The sequence below is a fragment of the Centropristis striata genome, chromosome 10 (genome assembly GCF_030273125.1).
Source record: "Centropristis striata isolate RG_2023a ecotype Rhode Island chromosome 10, C.striata_1.0, whole genome shotgun sequence".
In the NCBI taxonomy this organism is placed as follows: domain Eukaryota; kingdom Metazoa; phylum Chordata; class Actinopteri; order Perciformes; family Serranidae; genus Centropristis; species Centropristis striata.
Window position 1 is genome coordinate 5,259,279 of NC_081526.1, and position 19,775 is coordinate 5,279,053.

General features: G+C 36.4%; 1 protein-coding gene across 1 annotated transcript in view; it reads right to left on the bottom strand.

Annotated features, from left to right (window-relative positions):
* The window catches only part of abca12 (ATP-binding cassette, sub-family A (ABC1), member 12), a 147,414-nt gene that overhangs the window by 69,272 nt on the left and 58,367 nt on the right, over positions 1 to 19,775 (bottom strand). Inside the window, exons 28-36 of the mRNA XM_059343220.1 lie at positions 18,675 to 18,784; positions 17,380 to 17,486; positions 13,602 to 13,801; positions 12,341 to 12,417; positions 10,747 to 10,877; positions 8,086 to 8,256; positions 7,040 to 7,204; positions 5,024 to 5,219; positions 1,020 to 1,159 (exon numbers count right to left, since the gene is read on the bottom strand). Of these exons, the coding sequence (XP_059199203.1) occupies positions 1,020 to 1,159; positions 5,024 to 5,219; positions 7,040 to 7,204; positions 8,086 to 8,256; positions 10,747 to 10,877; positions 12,341 to 12,417; positions 13,602 to 13,801; positions 17,380 to 17,486; positions 18,675 to 18,784 (1,297 nt within the window). The remainder of the gene's footprint in view (positions 1 to 1,019; positions 1,160 to 5,023; positions 5,220 to 7,039; positions 7,205 to 8,085; positions 8,257 to 10,746; positions 10,878 to 12,340; positions 12,418 to 13,601; positions 13,802 to 17,379; positions 17,487 to 18,674; positions 18,785 to 19,775) is intronic.

Below are 19,775 nucleotides of genomic sequence, written 5' to 3' on the forward strand. Positions count from 1 at the left end.
AGAGGACAAGGACATGTGAAATGACTGGGGATCAGCAAGATTTTATAACCTGCTGTGTGTGTGTGTGTGTGTGTGTGTGTGTGTGTGTGTGTGAGGTTGTTTCAGTCTGTGAAGGCAGCAGTGTACTAGAAACTTTCTACTAGAAACAAAGTCAAACTTGCTCAAAATAGAGCCACAGTAGGAGATGGTGGTGCATACAAATATGTGCATATCCCTTGTAACAATGTTTTCTTGTTTACTACATGCCAGTCAGGGTTTTATGGAAAGTACACAGCAAAAACTGGAGTGTTGAATCAACTCCCACAGAGTCAATTTTAACACTTTTTGAGGGTTTATATAGCTCCACACTCTACAGAGTTAAATTAACACTACATAGTTTAAAAAATAATAACTAATACAACAATTAAAATGACAGAATAATTAATTCCAAGAAAAATACATTTTTCAAAAACAGCATTTATTTTAATTTTCACAATGCCACTTAAAGACTGCCTTGCCTTTTACTCAGGTTGTGACAAGTATTTCTTGGTTAAGGAGTTTCCACATCCACTCCTGAAACCAGCAGCTACTACGACCACGCCACGCAGCAGACAATTAATTGATACACAGGTTCACCCGGCTGAAAACCCAGGGGCCTAACACATGGGTTTACCTGGACTGAAGCCCAGGGGCCTATCAAGCAAGTTAACTCTGTCAAGATGCTTTTTACATCTCTACAGAGTTAATTTGCTTGGGCTTGAATAACTCTGTTAAATAACTCCAACACTGAACACCATTTGAATCAGAATGTGTTAAAATGACACTTTGAGAGTGGAAATCAACTCTGACATGTTTAACCCTGAAATTTCAACACTCCAGTTTTTGCTGTGTACACAGGTAACTATCGCCTAGAAGAAGTAGAAATAGAAATAGCAATGAGAAAAAGTTCCGTAAAAGCAGAGCTGGATAACGGAGTTCAAGGAATTTAGAACATGAAGTTCATAAAGGTGAGATGAAATGTTTGAGTATGGACTGTATACCTTCTCCATGATGGCCCTGGTGACGGGGGTGTCAGGGGTGTAGAGGATCTGACCCATCAGCATGGGTTTGAGGAAGGCCCAGGCAATGGCTCCTCCTGTGGTGTTAACCATGTCCAGGTACATGTTCATGCAGAACGGAGCTTCACAAGGAGAGAGGAGAGGAGAACAGTTAGACCAGGGGTCTCAAACTAAAATTACCTGGGGGCCGATGGAGGTAGTATCAAATTAACCAAAAAAAGACACAAAATGACCAAAAAAAAAGACACAAAATGACTGAAAAAACACTAAATTGCTTAAAAAAAGACACAAAATGGCAAAAAAAAACCACACAAAATGACCAAAAAGTACACAGAATTACCAAAAAGACACATTATTAAAAAAGACACAAAATGACAGAAAAAAAACTAAATTACTTAAAGAAGACACAAAATTATTTTAAAAAGACACAGAATTACCAAAAAAGACACAAAAATGTTTAAAAAGGACTCAAAATGATTAAAAAAAGACACAAAAATATTTAAAAAAATACACAAAATTACCAAAAAAAAGTAATTAAAGCGACCTTCCACACACAACCATTCATATAAAACTCACATTAAACTTTCATATTAAGGTGAGGGCCACAAAATATCGCATTGCACTGTTTCCGATCGGACGCCTTTTAGGGGAGCTCCGCCCCTTTTAGGGGAGCTCCGCCCCATTGTGTGATAGGCCTACACCTGGTCAGTAACACAATTCACTCTGGATTTCCACCCTGACTCATCTCATCTGGAAGTCTATTTAGCCTACCTATCTTTAGGAGTTTTAAAGTGGATACAAGGTTCCATTTTCCAATAATATTCAAATAGTTTCCAGCAAATATCAATGTTCAATGTGTATGTGCTGGATGGTGTGGTACCTTATGAAAAGTAAGAGTTTTATGGAGTTGCAGACGTTGTAGTGGTCTGCATAGCCACAATATATGAAACACAATAGTTATCAATCTCCACATTCCACATTAACACACCTAATAACCCTTACTCACATTATTCACATCCATCTGTTTGTGCTGCATGTAAACTTATTTCCTCCTATATCTGTGTCTGTATATCTGTCTAACCATGTTGAATGATTAAGTTTCTTTTCCTTAAAATAACTATTTCTGTGTCTCTTTATATCTCAATGTACATCCATGTATTACCCAATATACACTTTGTATATTAACACTATTAGAGAGTATTACACCTCATTGTACATCCCACTTTCACACACAACCTCATTTGGCCAGAATTGAAAAATCTACTTAATCTCCCACTATATGAATACATACTTCCTACGGGCACTGCACTAGTAAGGGTGAAATTTGTTCTAATTGTCCAACAAACACCTTTTATCTCTATTTTTTATTATTAAAAGGCACCAGGAGAAGGATTACACTGAAAAAAAAACAATGCAAGGCTAGAAATAATCCCTCTATCCCTCTGTGTGTGTTTGTATTAGCAGAAACTCTGTCCTCTGCTTGTATTTTCTCTCTTTTTTTCATTGGCCTGTTCCAGTCTGGACACAAATAATATGCCTATTAGCTTGTATGTGTGTGTCTAGGGAGAACTTTGTGGTTACAAACCACAACAAAAAAAATGCTACTCTTTGTGCCTTTAACAGTTTGGGGATCATTCGTGTTCCTGGAAGATAAGGCTGCTGTTATTTTTCATTTTTCTTCTTGTCAATTAATCGCATAAAAGACCAATAAAACATAATAAGTCTCTAAATGAATTGCAGCTCCACTACAGTCTGTGGTAACCACCCCAGAGCCCATTCATTCACTGTATTATATTTAATAATTGGGACACATATGAAGTTCCAACAGTACTAAATGGTGAGTCAATTAGTTTCGGTCTTTTGAATGGATTTGGTGATTATAATAAAAAATAGAATATCACAAACCTTATCCTTTAATCCTGAGCAGATCTGCCAAGGAGTTTATGGTTTTGTCTGCTTTTCAGCAAATTTACTGAACAATGACATGAAATTTGGTGCTAGGGTTCACAATGGGCCAGGGAGGAAGCCATTAAAATGTGGAGTGGATCCAAGTCACGGAGCGGATACACAAATAATTTTTCACTTTCATTAACACTGCGAGATAGAGCGCGGCCTCAGAGGAGGCTGCTTCCACTTTTCTGAGAGCAGAGAATCATCCCAACAAATCCACATTCACTTAGGGGCAGATAGTTAAAGTCTCCTCTGTTACTGCCAACGTTGTGATTTAAGCTGAGGACACAAATACAGCACTCGCCTAAAGCTAAGGAATGTGTCTTTGGTGTGCATACAGTACAGTACAGGAACATCTCAAATAATTAGAATATCGTGAAAAAGTTCAATATTTTTTGTCGATTATTTCAGAAAGTGAAACTCGTATGTTATATAGATTCATTACACACAGAGTGAAATATTTCAAGCCTGTTTTTCTTGTAATTTTGATGATTCTGGCTTAGAGATAAGCACAAAAAAACAAGGCTTGAAATATTTCAAGCCTTCTCCTCCTCCATCTCCTCCTCTTCTCTACCTCCTCCTCCTCATCTCCTCCTCCTCTCCCTCTCCTCCTCTCCCTCTCCTCCACCTCCTTCTCTTCATCTCCTTTCCTCTTCCTCCTTCTACTCTCCTCCTCTTCCTCCTCTCCTCCTCCTCTTTTTTCTCCTCCTCTTCTCCTCCTCCTCCTCATCTCCTCCTCTTCTCTACCTCCTCCTCCTCCTCTCCCTCTCCTCCTCTCCCTCTCCTCCACCTCCTTCTCTTCATCTCCTTTCCTCTTCCTCCTTCTACTCTCCTCCTCTTCCTCCTCTCCTCCTCCTCTTTTTTCTCCTCCTCTTCTCCTCCTCCTCCTCATCTCCTCCTCTTCTCTACCTCCTCCTCCTACTCCTCCTCATCTCCTCCACCTCCTCCCCTCCCTCCTTCTCCTCATCTCCTTTCCTCTTCCTCCTCCTCCTCTTCTCCTCCTCTCCTCCTTCTTCACAATATTCTAATTTTCTGAGACACTGAGTTTTGTGTTTTCATTATCTCTCAGCCAGAATCATCAAAATTACAAGAAAAACAGGCTTGAAATATTTCACTTTATGTGTAATGAATCTATATAATATATGGGTTTAACTTTCTGAAATGATAGACAAAAAATATTGAACTTTTTCACGATATTCTAATTTTTTGAGATGTACCTGTACTTATTTTTGGTCTTGTAATAAGGCAAGGCAAATGTATTTGTATAGCACCTTTCAACAACAGGGCAATTCAAATAGCTTTACATAAAACATTAAAAGCATTAGAAAGAGACATACAGCCATGTGAAAAATTATTAGATCAACCTTGTTTTCTTCAATTTCTTGTTCATTTTAAAGCCTGTTACCTGGTTCTTGATAAAGATTTTGGTTATTATTATCCTAAAAATCATGGAAAATGTCTAGATGTCAGCTCTTAAATTAAACTCTTATGAGCTATTTTTGTTGTTATCATAATATTTGTCCAAACAAATGTACCTTTAGTTGTACCAGGCATTAAAATGAACAAGAAATTGAAGAAAATAAGGTTGGTCAAATCATAATAATCATTTTTTTTCCATGACTGTATATAAAATGACATTCAAATATAAACAATTCTGACTGAAATTAATCAATATGTGCTGTGTGTTTGTGTGCGTGCGTGTCTACGTGCGTGTGTGTGCATGTTTGTGTACGTGTACATACAGATGTGTATGTGGGGGAGGGAGGGGTGGGTTTTGTCATTTTTATTGTCTGTTTTTATTCTTATTTTTTGTAAAGCACTTTGTGTTGCATTTATATTTATGAAAAGTGCTATATAAATAAAGTTTGATTGATTGATTGATTGATTGATTGATTGATTGATGATAAGATAACACTAACAATGAATGCTTTTAATAGCAAATAAATCCCATTAAAACTACTGAATACTGAGACCAAGTCTGCTCTGACAAAAACATTCAGTTTGCAAAAGCCCCACATCTCCTCCTCTGAACTTACTGGCACTTTTTGGGATCTTGAACCTCTCGATCATCTCGTCCCGCTGGCGGTGGTCGGGGAAGGAGGAGTTGGACTCAGGAGCGACGGGGAGTTTGGAGATCCCGAGCAGAGCCAGGATCCCTTTACTGCACAACGCTCGAGACAGCGTGACGAATGAAGATCGGCTGGAGATGGTTCCCTTCGATCCTCTCGACATCTGGCAGTAAAACACAGTGTTTCATACTTTATTCTTTCATGTACCGTATTTTCCGGACTATAAGTCGCAGTTTTTTTCATAGTTTGGCCGGGGGTGCGACTTATACTCTGGAGCGACTTATGTGTGAAATTATTAACACGTTATTACCGGTATATAATTTCACATGTTATTTTCACACTAAACTGCAAGAGGGCGCTCTAGGCCGGAGTTAGCGGAGTTGTTTAAAAGTGACACAGAGGATGAAGATTTCATTGGATTTTAGTTATTTGGAGTGACACAGATGGTTTGGTAAACTTCTTAGCATGTTATGTATGCTATAGTTATCCGAATAACTCTTACTATGTTACGTTAACATACCAGGCACGTTCTCAGTTGTGTCATGTAACGTAAGCATACCGTACAATTATTAAGCCTGTTGTTGCCTCTATTCTATTTTAAATTGCCTTTCAAGATGACATGTCTGTTCTTGGTGTTGGATTTTATCAAATAAATTTCCCCCAAAAATGCGACTTATACTCCAGTGCGACTTATATATGTTTTTTCCTTCTTTATTATGCATTTTATGGCTGGTGCGACTTGTACTCCGGAGCGACTTATAGTCCGGAAAATACGGTATTCAGAATGTAATATTTGTCATGCAAATGAGAGCCAAGGTTATAATAGTTTTGGATTTTTCATTCGTTTTAGTTTGAATGTGAATTTTTGTTTTCAAATTCAGTTAGCTTTAATTAGTTTTTAGAGTCAGTTTGCTAGTTTTAGTTTAGTTTTTATTAGTTTTAGTTTAGTTTTCATTAGTTTTAGTGTTAGTTTTAGTTTTTTTGTAATGGGCTATGTTTTGGGTGCCAGATTCAAAGAGGTCATAATAAATTTTGCCTTTCTTTCCTTTGGTTTATCCATCTTAAAAGGATTATGCAGTGTTTTCCCCACATGTATTCTGCAACCGCTGCTGGATTTTCAGTGCCGCCACAAAAAAATTTGTGATTTGTAATATCATGGTTGAATTGAAGAGTTGCGCCGGCGACACTTTTACAATAATAACTACCGTAAACGGTTTACGCTATCGGAAAAATTCCAATTCCAGTTGCTCTTTACAGCCAACATGGTGTCATTACGGTAATTTCACTCACGCTTCTCCTGGAAGCCCACAAAGCAGGAATACACACAGAAATAGAAACATTGGATTATATATGAAAAAAGTTGACCAAGATGAAAACGAAGGACATTTTCACTATAATTTGATTTAGTTATAGTTTCGTTTTTATTAGTTTTAGTGTTCGTTTTTTTGTAATGGGGTATTTGTTGGGTGCCAGATTCAATAAGGTCACAATAAATGTTTCCTTTATTTCCTTTGTCTGATCCATCTCAGCCCCAATAAGTTTATTAAGTCATAAAACCAGATAGATGAAATAGATTTCATATCAACCAAAAAGGTTTATGTATGAAAAAAATTGACAAAGACGAAAACAAAGGAAATTTTCACTATAGTTTTAGTTAGTTTTGTAACCACACAATACAGTTACAGTTAGTTAAAACTCTTGTTTTTATCTTAATTTCAGTCAACGAAAAAAAAATTTCAATTCTAGTTTTCTAGTTATTTATTTCATTTTTCGTGAACTATAATAACCTTGATGAGAACACAAAACTGGCAACACAGCAGAGCAATTTGCTGTTGCCTGTGTAAGAAGTATGGGCACAGGAAGATTTTTGACCAAAGAAACTGCATTCCTTATTTTTGGGTTTAGTTTAGTGATCACAAAAAAACACACACACATTGAAATACAGTGTGGGTAAAGAACTGTACCGAGGGAAAGACTACATACGTCATGAAATTCTTGGTTGGTGTCCAGGTTGAGTTCTTTGACAGAGCGCATCAAGCCCTGAATCTGACCGATGGCAGGAACGATGGTGTGAATCGTCTTGGTTATAGCCTCGGCCACCTGGAGCATAACTCCCATCAGGCTCTGCAGCTCTGCAGGCAACACCATCTGAAAGACAGAGATGAACATTCAAACAGGTGTCTATTCTTTTAATTTCCTTTCTGTCACTGATTTTTTTCTTTCTTCTCTAGACTTTGTGATGACTTTGATCCAAAAACTGCTTTCAACATGTTTTTTCATTCTGCTCTTTAATCTATAGGTGACAGAATTGCAAATAGATTCAAAGATATGAAGAAAAAAAAGGATGAAAGTAACTAGATAAAATTAGATTAGACTTTATTAATCCCACAGCGGGGACATTTCTTTGTTACAGCCGACCACAAAAATTGCACACAAAATGATTTCCCTTTAAAGATAAAGATAAAAAATAAACAATCTAATAGAACTCTAATAGAAAAAGGCATTTAACAATATACTATATGCAAATTAAATGAAGAAATTATATGCAAAATGTGCAGAAAATAAACAACTAAAACTAAATGACATTATTATTGGTTAATAAGTTAATGTGTCACCTGAAATAGAAAAGATGTCTATTAAAGAATTATGTTGCTGTGCTTTTCGAAATGACTGAATCTAAGAAATTAGTTTTTTTTTCGGTGGATTTTTTTGTTTTGTTTCGTTGGATCAAATGGAAAAACATCAGTTATGAAATGCATTTTTTTCAAATATGTGATAAAGCAGAGCGTTGTCAAGTAAACAAACATTTCTGGTACAAAAGCTTTTCTCTCTTTCTTACATGTTGTTCAAACAAACACTGTAACATCAAACGTGTCTCTTCATCCATTCATCCATCACAGAGGAATGTGCAATCACCAGTCTCACACTGACGGGTATTTTTACAAACAAATAAAAGAAAAAAAAACATTCACCTGGGAAAAATATTCCATGTTATTTTTCTTTTGATAAAAAATTGAATTCAGTCTTACTCTGTAGATGAGTTTCTCCATGTTGAGATGTCGAGCCATCAGCAGAGAGAAACTGTACCACTGTTCAACAGTCATCGAGCAGAAGGTCTCTAAGATCACCAGGTCGGTCTGCTCCATTTTCATGGCTGCCGCCGAGTCGCAGTGACGCAGGTTCACCAACCAGGACAGGATCTGTTTGAAAAGCATCAAAACGAATGTAAACAACAAACATATGGTAACAGAAGCACAGGAGAAGGTAAGCATGTATACAGTAGAAGTACAGAAAGGGTTTAAACCAGGCGGCAACCTCCTGGTCTGAACAGGGAGGCAAACCAGGAAGTGCCTTAAGCTGCATTCTAGTGAACATTCCAGCAGGGGGCGCTAAGTTTGGCTGCAAAAGCATTTATGTCCATTCATTTCAATACAAAATGGGAAAACTTCTCACTTGATTTATTACCTCAGAAATGTTTTTTTCAGGACAACACTATGGTCTCAATCACTAGTAAAAAATATTCTTCAAGACAATCTGATGTTAATAGTGTAAATAATGGCCCCATTTAGAAGAAAATAGAAGATAAAGAATCGTATGATTTGGGGCGTGGCTACCTTTGATTGACAGGTCACTAACAAGGCAACATCCTGGTCTGAGCAGGGAGGCAAACCAGGAAGTGCCTTAAGCTGCATTCTACCAAAAATTCCAGCAGGGGGCGCTGACGAAGGTTGCAGAAGCATTTATGTCCATTCATTTCAATACAAAAAGGGAAAACTTCTCACTTGATTTATCACCTTAGAATTTTTTTTTAGGACAACACTATGGTCTCAATCACTAGTAAAAAATCTGCTTCAAGACAATCTGATGTTAATAGTGTAAATAATGGCCCCATTTAGAAGAAAATAGAAGATAAAGAACCGTATGATTTGGGGCGGGGCTACCTTTGATTGACAGGTCACTAACAAGGCGAGCTGTCATCAGGAGAGAAGCAGAACAATGCGTATCCACGGCAATGTGCCAATAAAGTTATATACATCGTTATATAGATATAAAAAAGGACGTTTAGTGGTTTGGTCGCATAACTTTGACCCTTTCACTGTATTTTTCACTAAATGACAGTTTATTTATTTATTTATACAGTCTATGGTATAAACATGAGCCAGGCTCTAATCATGCCTTCACATCACTGATACCAGACTCTTACTGTTCATCTCCGGCTTTATATGACAGATTTGCTCCCAAATCCCTGTGTTTGGCATTGTTTGGCATTTTGGAATCTGGTGGGTTTGATTCAAACTCCATTAAGTGAAAACAATATGTAGTATGTTAGGGGATAAGTCAACCCTGCTGCCCTAAAATGCTTTGCAAGAATAGTGTGCAATCAAGCATGCACGCCAAGACAATGAAGACTATAATATAATAGTGTCGACCACTACATTCTTTTACTCCACTAAGTCATGTCTGCTCTGGAGAAATGGTCCAGGGAGGGATTTTTGATTAGGCTTACAATTGGCTATCCATTGTACTGTAACTTTGGTACCATTAGCTGAAGGTTAACGGGTTATCCTCCAATGAAAGTTACATTTACTGTATGTTGCAGCAGCAGAAGCCTGCAGGCTGCAGACGCCTAATGAAAGACAAAACAATGATGCAAGTCCCCACAACATGTGAGATCAGAATGGGACATTTCGGCACAAATATGAGGGTGAACAAGTGTGTCTCTTCAAGAGAATAAGAAAAGGACCTTGTTCCACAATTTATACCATGGGTCTCAAACTCGCAGCCCGCGGGCCAATTGCGGCCCTCATGACGATATTTTGTGGCCCCGACCTTGATATGAAAGTTTAATGTGAGTTTTATATGAATTGCACTTTACCGTGTTATGTGTGGAAGGTCCCTTTATTGCTCAAGCTGGAGCTTTGTTTCACTTGTTTCTATGACGACGTAAACAACAACAGCAGCACGGCGGCTAATGAACAGCCCGGTAGCAGTCTTTTTTGGTGACTTGTGTCTTTGTGTCTTTTTTTTAGTAATTATGTGTCTTTTTTTGGTAATTGTGTGTCTTTTTTTTGGTAATTTTGTGGGGTTTTTTTTAGTAATTGTGTGTCTTTTTTTTGTAATTGTGTGTCTTTTTTTGGTAATTTTGTGTCTTTTTTTGGTAATTTTGTGTCCTTTTTTAGTAATTTTGTCTTTTTTAGTAATTTTGTGTCTTTTTTGGTAATTTTGTGTCTTTTTCTAATAATTTTGTGTCTTTTTTAGTAATTTTGTGTATTTTTTGGTAATTTTGTGTCTTTTTTTGTAATTTTGTGTCTTTTTTTATAATGTTGTGTCTTTTTTGGTAATTCTGTCTTTTTTGGTAATTTTGTGTCCTTTTTTAGTCATTTTGTGTATTTTTTGGTCATTTTGTTTTTTTTCAGTCATTTTGTGTCTTTTTAAAGTAATTTAGTATTTTTTCAGTCATTTTGTGTCTTTTTTTGGTCCCTTTGTGTCTTTTTTTTTGTTTTTTTAGTAATTTTGTGTCCTTTTTTGGTCATTTTGTGTCTTTTTTTAGGTAATTTAATTTTCTTCTGTCATTTTGTGTCTTTTTTTGGTCATTTTGATACTGCCTCCAGCGGCCCCCAGGTAATTTGAGTTTGAGACCCCTGCTTCATACTGTATGTGGACCCATACTGAGGATGTCCCTGACTCACCTCTAAGTTGTTGTTTGGTAGTGTGGTTTCCATCAGGAGCTGCAGAGCAGCTGGATCAAAAGCCATGTGCTTCTGAACATCTGCAATGAAGGCTGCTTTATTCCTCAGCATCTCACCGACTGTTACCACTCCTGGGAAATAGAGTGAGACAAGAAGTTGAAACGTATGTTTTTTATTAAGACTTTGATATGTTGTTGTTGTTTAATATAACCAGTAAGTCTAGCTGCACTATAATGCATTTTTCCACTGAATTCTTCAAGTAGGTGTCTCGTGAATTATTTATAAATGTTGTACTTTATTCTTCTTGCATTCCCAGTCTTACTTTGTTTTTATTGCCAATTTCCAAAACTTGTTGTCTACAAAAAATAACCATTTGAAAGGAGCTACATCTGGCTGATGTTTTATTTGCAGAGAGGACACCTTCAGAAGAAAAAGTACACAGATAAATGTTTTCTCAACAGCCAATCACAATGAAGAGGACAGTGATTTAACAATCACGGACCAAGTGATCAATTGGAGAAATTGGCCACAGAAGTAGGTTGTTATTGTTAGATAATCCAACAACTAGCATGAGTGGTGGCATCAGACACCAGTCAGGGACAGGTGAGCTGAAATGAGCAGTTTGTTGCTATGGAAACAAGGTTTGTGATCTGCTTTTTTTTTCTACTGATAGCACGCCAAGCATCGCACCTTTTAATACAAAAGTGGCCACAGCCCTAAATTAGTTTGGACAGTTCAAAACTTATATTTTAAAACCTAATGTCCTACATTCATTTTTGCTAATGGAAAATCTGTATATCATTTTGGATATTAACTCCGTCTTTTTTTTGTTATTCATAATCACCCAGAAAAGAAATTACAGGTACATGTCAAAAAATTAGAATATCATGAGACACAGATTTTTGTGTTTTCATTATCTCTAAGCCATAATCATCAAAATTACAATAAATACAGGCTTGAAATATTTCACTCTGCATGTAATGAATCTACATAATATACATATATAATGTAATATAATGTTTCACATTCTGAAATAACTGACAAAAAAAATTGAACTTTTTCATGATATTCAAATTTTTTTTAGATGTACCTGTATATACAAAATAACAAAATCAGCAGTGAGAAGTACAATTTGTGTGGCAAGAAAAGCAGAAATTGTATCATATATCATATTATGACAAATGTATCTGGGTTTTTGTCTTATTCATAATCACCCAGAAATGAAAAAAGAGGTACATCTAAAAAAAATTTGAATATCATGAGACACTGATTTTTGTGTTTTCATTATCTCTAAGCCAAAATCATCAAAATTACAAGAAAAACAGGCTTGAAATATTTCACTCTACGTGTAATGAATCTACATAATACGAGTTTCACTTTCTGAAATAACTGACAAAAAAATATTGATTTTTTCCATGATATTCTCATTTTTTTAGATGTACCTGTATGTTCAAAATAACAAAATCAGCAGTGAGAAGTACAATTTGTGTGGCAAGAAAAGCAGAAATTGTATCATATATCATATTATGACAGGTCTACTCTCAAACAGTGTAGTAATGGTGCAGCAACTGTTGTGATGTGGAGAAAATCTCACCTGGGGAGGAGACGTTAATGTTGAAAGAGCTCAAGCTGCTGGAGTTTAAGTCCAAACCTTGACTCAACACAGACGCCCTGGAAACACACACACACACACACACACACACACCACGCACATAAATGCACTTGAATCGAGAAATCCAAAAATATTTCTAAAGAGGAGACTTTGCCTTTATTTCAATAAAATGCTTCCAGGCACCCTGCGGGCCAAATGGGCTGAGGTGAGAATTCAGTTAAACCAACAGAAGGAAACTGTGCCTCTCGGCCTCAAACGACAACAAGAGGAACTATCAGACTTCACACACTTAAATACTCTCAAATCCTGGGAGGTGAGTTCTGTGAAGTGCAACAACCCGGACCACTCTGTGATATTATTAAACAAACTGTACAAAAGGGATAAGACAGGTAAGATCTAGAGCATGGGTCTCAAACTCGCGGCCTGCGGGCCAATTGTGGCCCTCCTGACGATATTTTGTGGCCCCTCCTTGATATGAAAGTTTAATGTGAGTTTTAGATGAATGGCACTTTACCGTGTTGTGTGTGGAAGGTCCCTTTAATTACTTTTTTTGGTAATTCTGTGTCTTGTTTTGGTAATTTTGTGTCTTTTTTTGGTAATTTTGTGTCTTTTTTAAATAATTTTGTGTCTTTTTTAATAATTTTGTGTCTTTTTTAAATAATTTTGTGTCTTTTTTAATAATTTTGTGTCTTTTTTTTAATAATGTTGTGTCTATTTTGGTAAATCTGTGTCTTTTTTTGGTAATATCTTTTTTAGTAATTTTGTGTATTTTTGGGGGGAATTCTGTGTCTTTTTTGGTCATTTTGTGTCTTTTTAAAATAATTTTATGTCTTTTTGTAATTCTGTCTTTTTTGGGTCATTTTGTGTCTTTTTTTAAATAATTTTGTGTCTTTTTTGGTAATTCTGTGTCTTTTTTTGGTAATTTTGTGTCTTTTTTTAAATAATTTTGTGTCTTTTTTGGTCATTTTCTGTGTCTTTTTTGGTCATTTTGTGTCTTTTTTTTTTAGTAATTTTGTGTCTTTTTTGGTCATTTTCTGTCTTTTTTTAAGTAATTAAGGTTTTTTCTGTAATTTTGTGTCTTTTTTTTGTAATTTAGTGTCTTTTTTTGGTCATTTTGATACTGCCTCCAGCGGCCCACAGGTAATTTGAGTTTGAGACCCCTGATCTAGACGATGATCAGAGCAGCAGCCTGTGTACAGAGTACTGCTTACTGCTGAAAGAAAGAAAATAAATGATGCTGTACCAGTCTGCCTTCACATTGTAGGTTTTCGGGTCTCCGATGAGGACCTGGAAGATGGCGTCCGTCACAGAGGACACGTTCACCGTCAGGTTCTCAATCAACATCTGCAGGCTGGGTAGGAAAGTGCGACACAGCTGACCGGGCTGAATGGAGAACGCCTGCATCAGCACACGCACCGTCTCTGTGTTCTCCAAGGCGCACACCTACAAGAAATCAGTCACGTCAGCACCAAGTGGATTCTGGCTCCTTCTCAAGATCAAACACATGCAACAAAGACTGTGACTCAAAGAACGCCAGTCAACGGAAACACGTCAAGCTCAAAAAACAATTTAGTTCGCACTGTGATCAAAGTCCAGCCAGTGCTCTTGTTGTTTTTTTTGACAATTTATGTCCATTATGCAGCTATATTTTCCTCCAATTTGACATGCAAACATAGCATGACCACCTTATTACAACACAACAAGTCTAACTGCAGTAACTAGCAAAGGGTAAAACTGAGAAAAACTGCTTTAAAGTTGTTTTTTTAATATATTGCAGGCCCAATAATAGTTTTGAAAGTTAGGGAGACTCAACTTTAATGTTTTTTAACTGGCCAGCAAAATGGGTTACAGGTAGGAAAGTGACATGACACTAATTTCTACATGTATTAATGATGTAATGTTTATGCTCAAAAATCATGAATATTTATTTGACCTTTGACCCCAAAAATGTAGTTACGGCTCTTTTTTTTGCAAAGCTGTAAAATGTTCTAATAGTAATGCAGTAATTACAGTGTTGTTGTCTTCTTTCAGCTTTTATATTTAGCTTTCAGCGAATAAAACATTTTCAAATTGATTTTGTTATAAGTGTATTTAAAAGAGTTTAAGAACTAATTTCTAAAAGAAATATTTGTGTATTTTAGACTTAATATTATGAAATAATGTTATATTTTATACTCACTTTTTTACTTAATCGCTATCTAGATAATAATTTCCCTATCAAACAGACTTATAATTTCTATTATTCTTGTCTTCACTATTCAACACAATGAAGAAATACAAGGTTACACTGTATCACAAGATTTGTGTATTTTAGACATTATATTATAAAGAAATGTTATATTTTAGTCTTAATATAATTTTATTTCACTTCTTTAATTGATCACTATCTCGATAATAATTTACCTTTCATTTCTATTATTTTTTATGTTTAAATTAGTATATATATCCAAAGCAGACTGTGGTAAGTGCAATTACTGCTTTGGTTTGAGTTGGATTTTGTGTTTTTTATATAATTATTTCTCTGAATTAAAGCAAAATTGAAATCTAAAACTGTGTCACAAGATATAACTGACATCAAGGAGTTCATTTTTTAGTTATAACTCAATTTTGACCAAATATGTAGTTACTGCAGTTAGACCTTGTAGGACAAAACACAGGAATAGAGTAGGAGCAGAACAAACTTTCCACTGTTAGCTTTGGTCATTTGGCGGGTAAAGAAAAAATGGATATTGTTGTTAGTTCTTACAGTGACGACACACGTCACTGGTCATAGTGTGGTTGCTGGCTAGTTAGTTAGCTAGTGGGCTAATTCCTCCAGGCTTTAATGCAACACTGGTTACAGAAAATTAGCTGAACAAAGTTGTCACTCATCTGGAGACACCAATTTGCTTCACTAGATTGTTACAAGAGTGTGTGGATGAAGCATTAAATTGTTAAATTTTACTCATTTAGCAGCTGCCTCTACATGCTTTGTACTTCTCTACTGCTCCATTAGTTGTTACTGCAAAATCTCACTTCAGTGAGAAGTTAATCTGCTACTACAGTTGCAGTGGCAACAGTACACATAAAAATGGCCGCTGCTTTGTCCATCCTGCTATGTTGATTTAAAACTTTAAAGGAGTGTCTGTTCTTTGTTCTATTTCTCTTTTATCATAGCAACATACACTGTACAGAATATACAGTCATGGAAAAAACATTAGACCACCCTTGTTTTCTGCTTACTTTCTTCTTCATTTAATGCCTGGTACAACTAAAGGAACATTTGTTTGGACAAATATAATGATAACAACCAAAATAGCTGACAAGAGTTTAATTTAAGAGCTGATATCTGGACATTTAACATGGTTTTCTTTATAATGATTGTGGTTATTATCACGAAAACCATGTTAAATATCTAGATATCAGCTCTTAAATTAAACTCTTGTCAGCTACTTTTGTTGTCATCATTATATTTGTCCAAACAAATGGACCTTTAGTTGTACCAGGCATCAAAATGAACAAGAAATTGAAGAAAACAATGGGCTAATATTTTTTTCCCATGACTATATCAGTGGGTTTAAAGCCTGACAACATTAGTGTTATGCTCTTCAATATCAAAATCATCTCAATTTTAAGTACTACTAATTTTATTGCTGCTTATTAAAAACCCTAATGAACCTGGACAGTAGCTTTTAGGGTGACCCCAATAAATTAACCAACTAATCGATGTTTATAGATGATTTATAAACCAATTATGAACCATCTACAAAGTTCTATACATATTTAATCTTTAAACGTTTTCAACCAATTTCTTAAAGGTATATGAATCATTTCAAAATCATTAACATACTTAATATGGTATTAAAAATGTTATAATGAGTGCAACTAAAACTATTGATAAACAATTAATTATAATTTAATTGTTTGTTAATGGTAAAGTAACTATAAACTTACACCTAATAAACCATCTATTTGTCATTTATAAATGATTTAGTTAGTTAAACATTAATAAATGATGTATTTACCATTCTAAATGGCCTATATACGGTTTATAAATGATGATTAAACATCTGTTTACCATTTATAAATGATGGCTATTGTAAAGTGTTACCGCTTTTAGACATTTCGAAGTGCTATTTTTCCCATTTTGACAAATGTTGTGTAAAAATTAGGCCTGGGCCGATAATCAATAAATCAATTAATCGCACGATAAATTAAATGAACTCAATAATTTTGCCGGCCTCGATATATCGCCATGCGCATGCGTGTTTGTTTTCCTCGTCTGTTGCCTCCAAGCAGGCTGGATGACAAGAGGGTTCACTCTGTGCTGGATCTCTTTTGTTCCATAGCAGAATGAGCGGAGTGAACCCTCCTGTCAGTCATCCAGTCTCTTTGTCTCTGTGGGGAAGGCTGGGCCGCTAGCATTGGCTACACACAGAGTGCAGCAGGTGAGCCTCGTGCGGAGCAACGCCAGGAAAAAAGATGATTGCAAAGCCAAATGCCACAGCCCTGGTGTGGGAATATGTCGGTTTCAAACCGAATGAAAAAGGTGAGCCCATCAACACACGGACGAGCCTGTATGCCGAATTTGTTCAAATGTGGTGGCAACAAAAAAAGCCACCACAACAAACTTGCATGCCCATCTAAAGCCGAACCACCCGACCCAGTTTTCCCAACTGGGGAAAAAAACTGCACCTGGAGATGCAGAGCCTTCGTCCCGACAGTCAACACTGGTCGACAAAGTCAATATAAACGCTGTGCGCTCACAGAAAGTGGAGTTTGCTACATCGCAAAATAAATGCTGCCCTTTTAAGAAAAAAGAATGTTTGTTTTATTTATTTAGGATATTAAAACGTTCTTAAAATGACAATGGTAAAAAACACTGAGAAATAAAAGCTTATTGTATTTGAAAGGGTGTGCATTATTATGATATATTATCATGTTGACAATAATATCGTTTATCGGCAATAATTTTTGGGACAATATATCGTCCAGCAAAATTTGTTATCGTCCCAGGCCTAGTAAAAATGGAATATAGAGACCTTGGATCCCAGGTGTTCAAGTTGCTCTTTGAATCTCGGGTCTGTCTGGTTGATCTGGAAGAGCTCGATGGCTGTTTGGATGGTGTCCTGCATGAGCATCAGGTTCCCTGTGAAGGGAGGCAGAGGGGCGAAAAAAAACGAGGGTAAGAGAGAGGTTATTAGAGTGAGACAGGAAGATGGGACGAGTAAGGGAAAAGAGGGCAATAAGGTCTGCGAGGTGACAGAATAACATGACATCCCACTGGGTTTCATTACGACTCGCACCATTACAGGGCGGCGTCGCCAGCCAGCGAGCAGCAAATGATGTGCTTTAAGTGAAGCCCTGCGCGGGACTGATGGGGCCAGGAGGGCCAGCGCTACGAGATGCTGCCGTGCATTAAAACACATCTGACAAGCCCGAAGAAAGGCGCCACCTTGGGCAGCGAGATGTGATGACAGAATATTTAATTAGGCCAAAATTAGACAATAGTGATGTTTAATCTCAGGGTGCTCAACACCTAGAGGCCTTTTGCAATTACAACAGTTCACTCTGGGTGTGTGTGTGAAGAATATGAGTGGGGTTGCGGTGAAGTTGAAGCTGCTTCGGCTGCTTACAAAGTGATTCTATGCACTAAAAACATTATCACACAAGCACAGACGCCAATTAAAAGGAGGTCATAGATGTCCACTTGTGTGAGTGCGAGGGGAGACGTTTAGCGAGGGCGGACAGGATAAGTGATTGAATTCTACTTTGCTAATGAGATTTAAAAAGGTGCTGAGTGGCTTTCCGCTGGAAAAGGGCCATATGGCCGTGGGCTCTTTGGGAGCTCAAGCTAAGCTGATGTGAAGCCTTATTCCTCATATCTGCAGAATGAATTATGCCGCACTATAATCATGTATACAATAACAACAGCATTAACAAAACGTTTTATGGTCTTCCCGTGGTCCCGTAATAGCCGTGAAGGTCAGATAAAACGCGTGGCACTATTCCATGCTGTGTGACTGTTTAATAGCACAGGCTGGCAGACTGTGCTTATACATACATACTGTCACAGCGGGCATGTAAACACAAGCTGCAGCATCAGTGTGAGCTCCACATTACAGCAACAATTAAGCATGAGTGGGAGGGAACTCACCGAGGAGTCAGTTGGTAAAGTTAATTTGGAGAAAGTAAAAGGATGAAGCATCATTCACTTGGGGATTCTCCATTTAACTAATGAGTGCATATTTCTCATTATAAAGCCGCCCTCGGTCAAAAAGGCCTCCAAGTGTCCAGGCTGAGTCAGAGAGACAGAAGATCTGGAGTGTTGAGTTACCTTCAGATTCACTGAGAAGAGTTCTTGTGATGTTTTTAAGCACCGAGGAGAATGGAAGGCTGTTGGGAAGCATGTTGACAGCATTCATCAGGAGATCCATTGATGGCGACCTGGGGAAGATCAAACAAAGAGCATTTAAAAACAACAGAGGCGTAAGTATTATTGTTATTGCAGTGCATACAGTGTCTTACATGTTTTGTTTTGGTTTTGTTTGTTGTTTTCTTTTTTTTTTATTTTCTTCTTTTGGGGGGGAGGGTCATTCATACAAAAAACAAAAAATGATGTGAGCATTGGTCCAAAGTTTTCTTTTGTGAATGTTGTATTTTTGTACATGTCCTGTACTATCAGCGCTCAATAAAAATAAATGTTAAAAAAAAAAAAACAGAGGCCAAGGGAGCACCATGCATTGTACATATTATTTTATATTTTTTTATGTTTCATTGTGTTTTAATTGTCTTATGTTCCCCTATCTTAAATCTTTCTTTTTATCTTCTGTCAAGCACTTTGTGATTTTATCTGTTAAAATTGCTATGTAAATAAACTTTACTTACTTACTTACATAATTGTTAAAACAAGGCAAAAAAGGCCAAATTCAAAACAGTTAAGGTTACTTGATAAGGAGATAAGGATCTTAGTAGGGCTGGGCGATATGGACCAAAAGTCATATCCCGATATATTTAGCCTGAATATCAATACGGGATATATATCCCGAAATTTTTATTTCAAAGTGAGAGCAAATTGTGACATGTCACAAGTAGTTTTATTGAAACTGTTTATTTAAGTGAACATAAATACTGTATAACAACTGGAGCACCTTAAAAAAAAAAAAAAATCAAAGCTTCATAAAGTGCACATTTAAATAAAATCAATTAATAAAATAAGTAATATCTTAAATAAAAAATAGCCTATGAAGTAAAATAGGCCAATCTTTTTCCGAAATAAAAATATTTAAATGAGAAAAGAATAATGAACATTACAAAATAACTAAATATGACAAACCCTAGTAAGGGCAGCATTTAAAAATAAAGAAAGAAAAAACATTTTTTTAAATATATCGATATGGTCTATTTTCATGTCACTTTAAAAAATAAATTGATACTT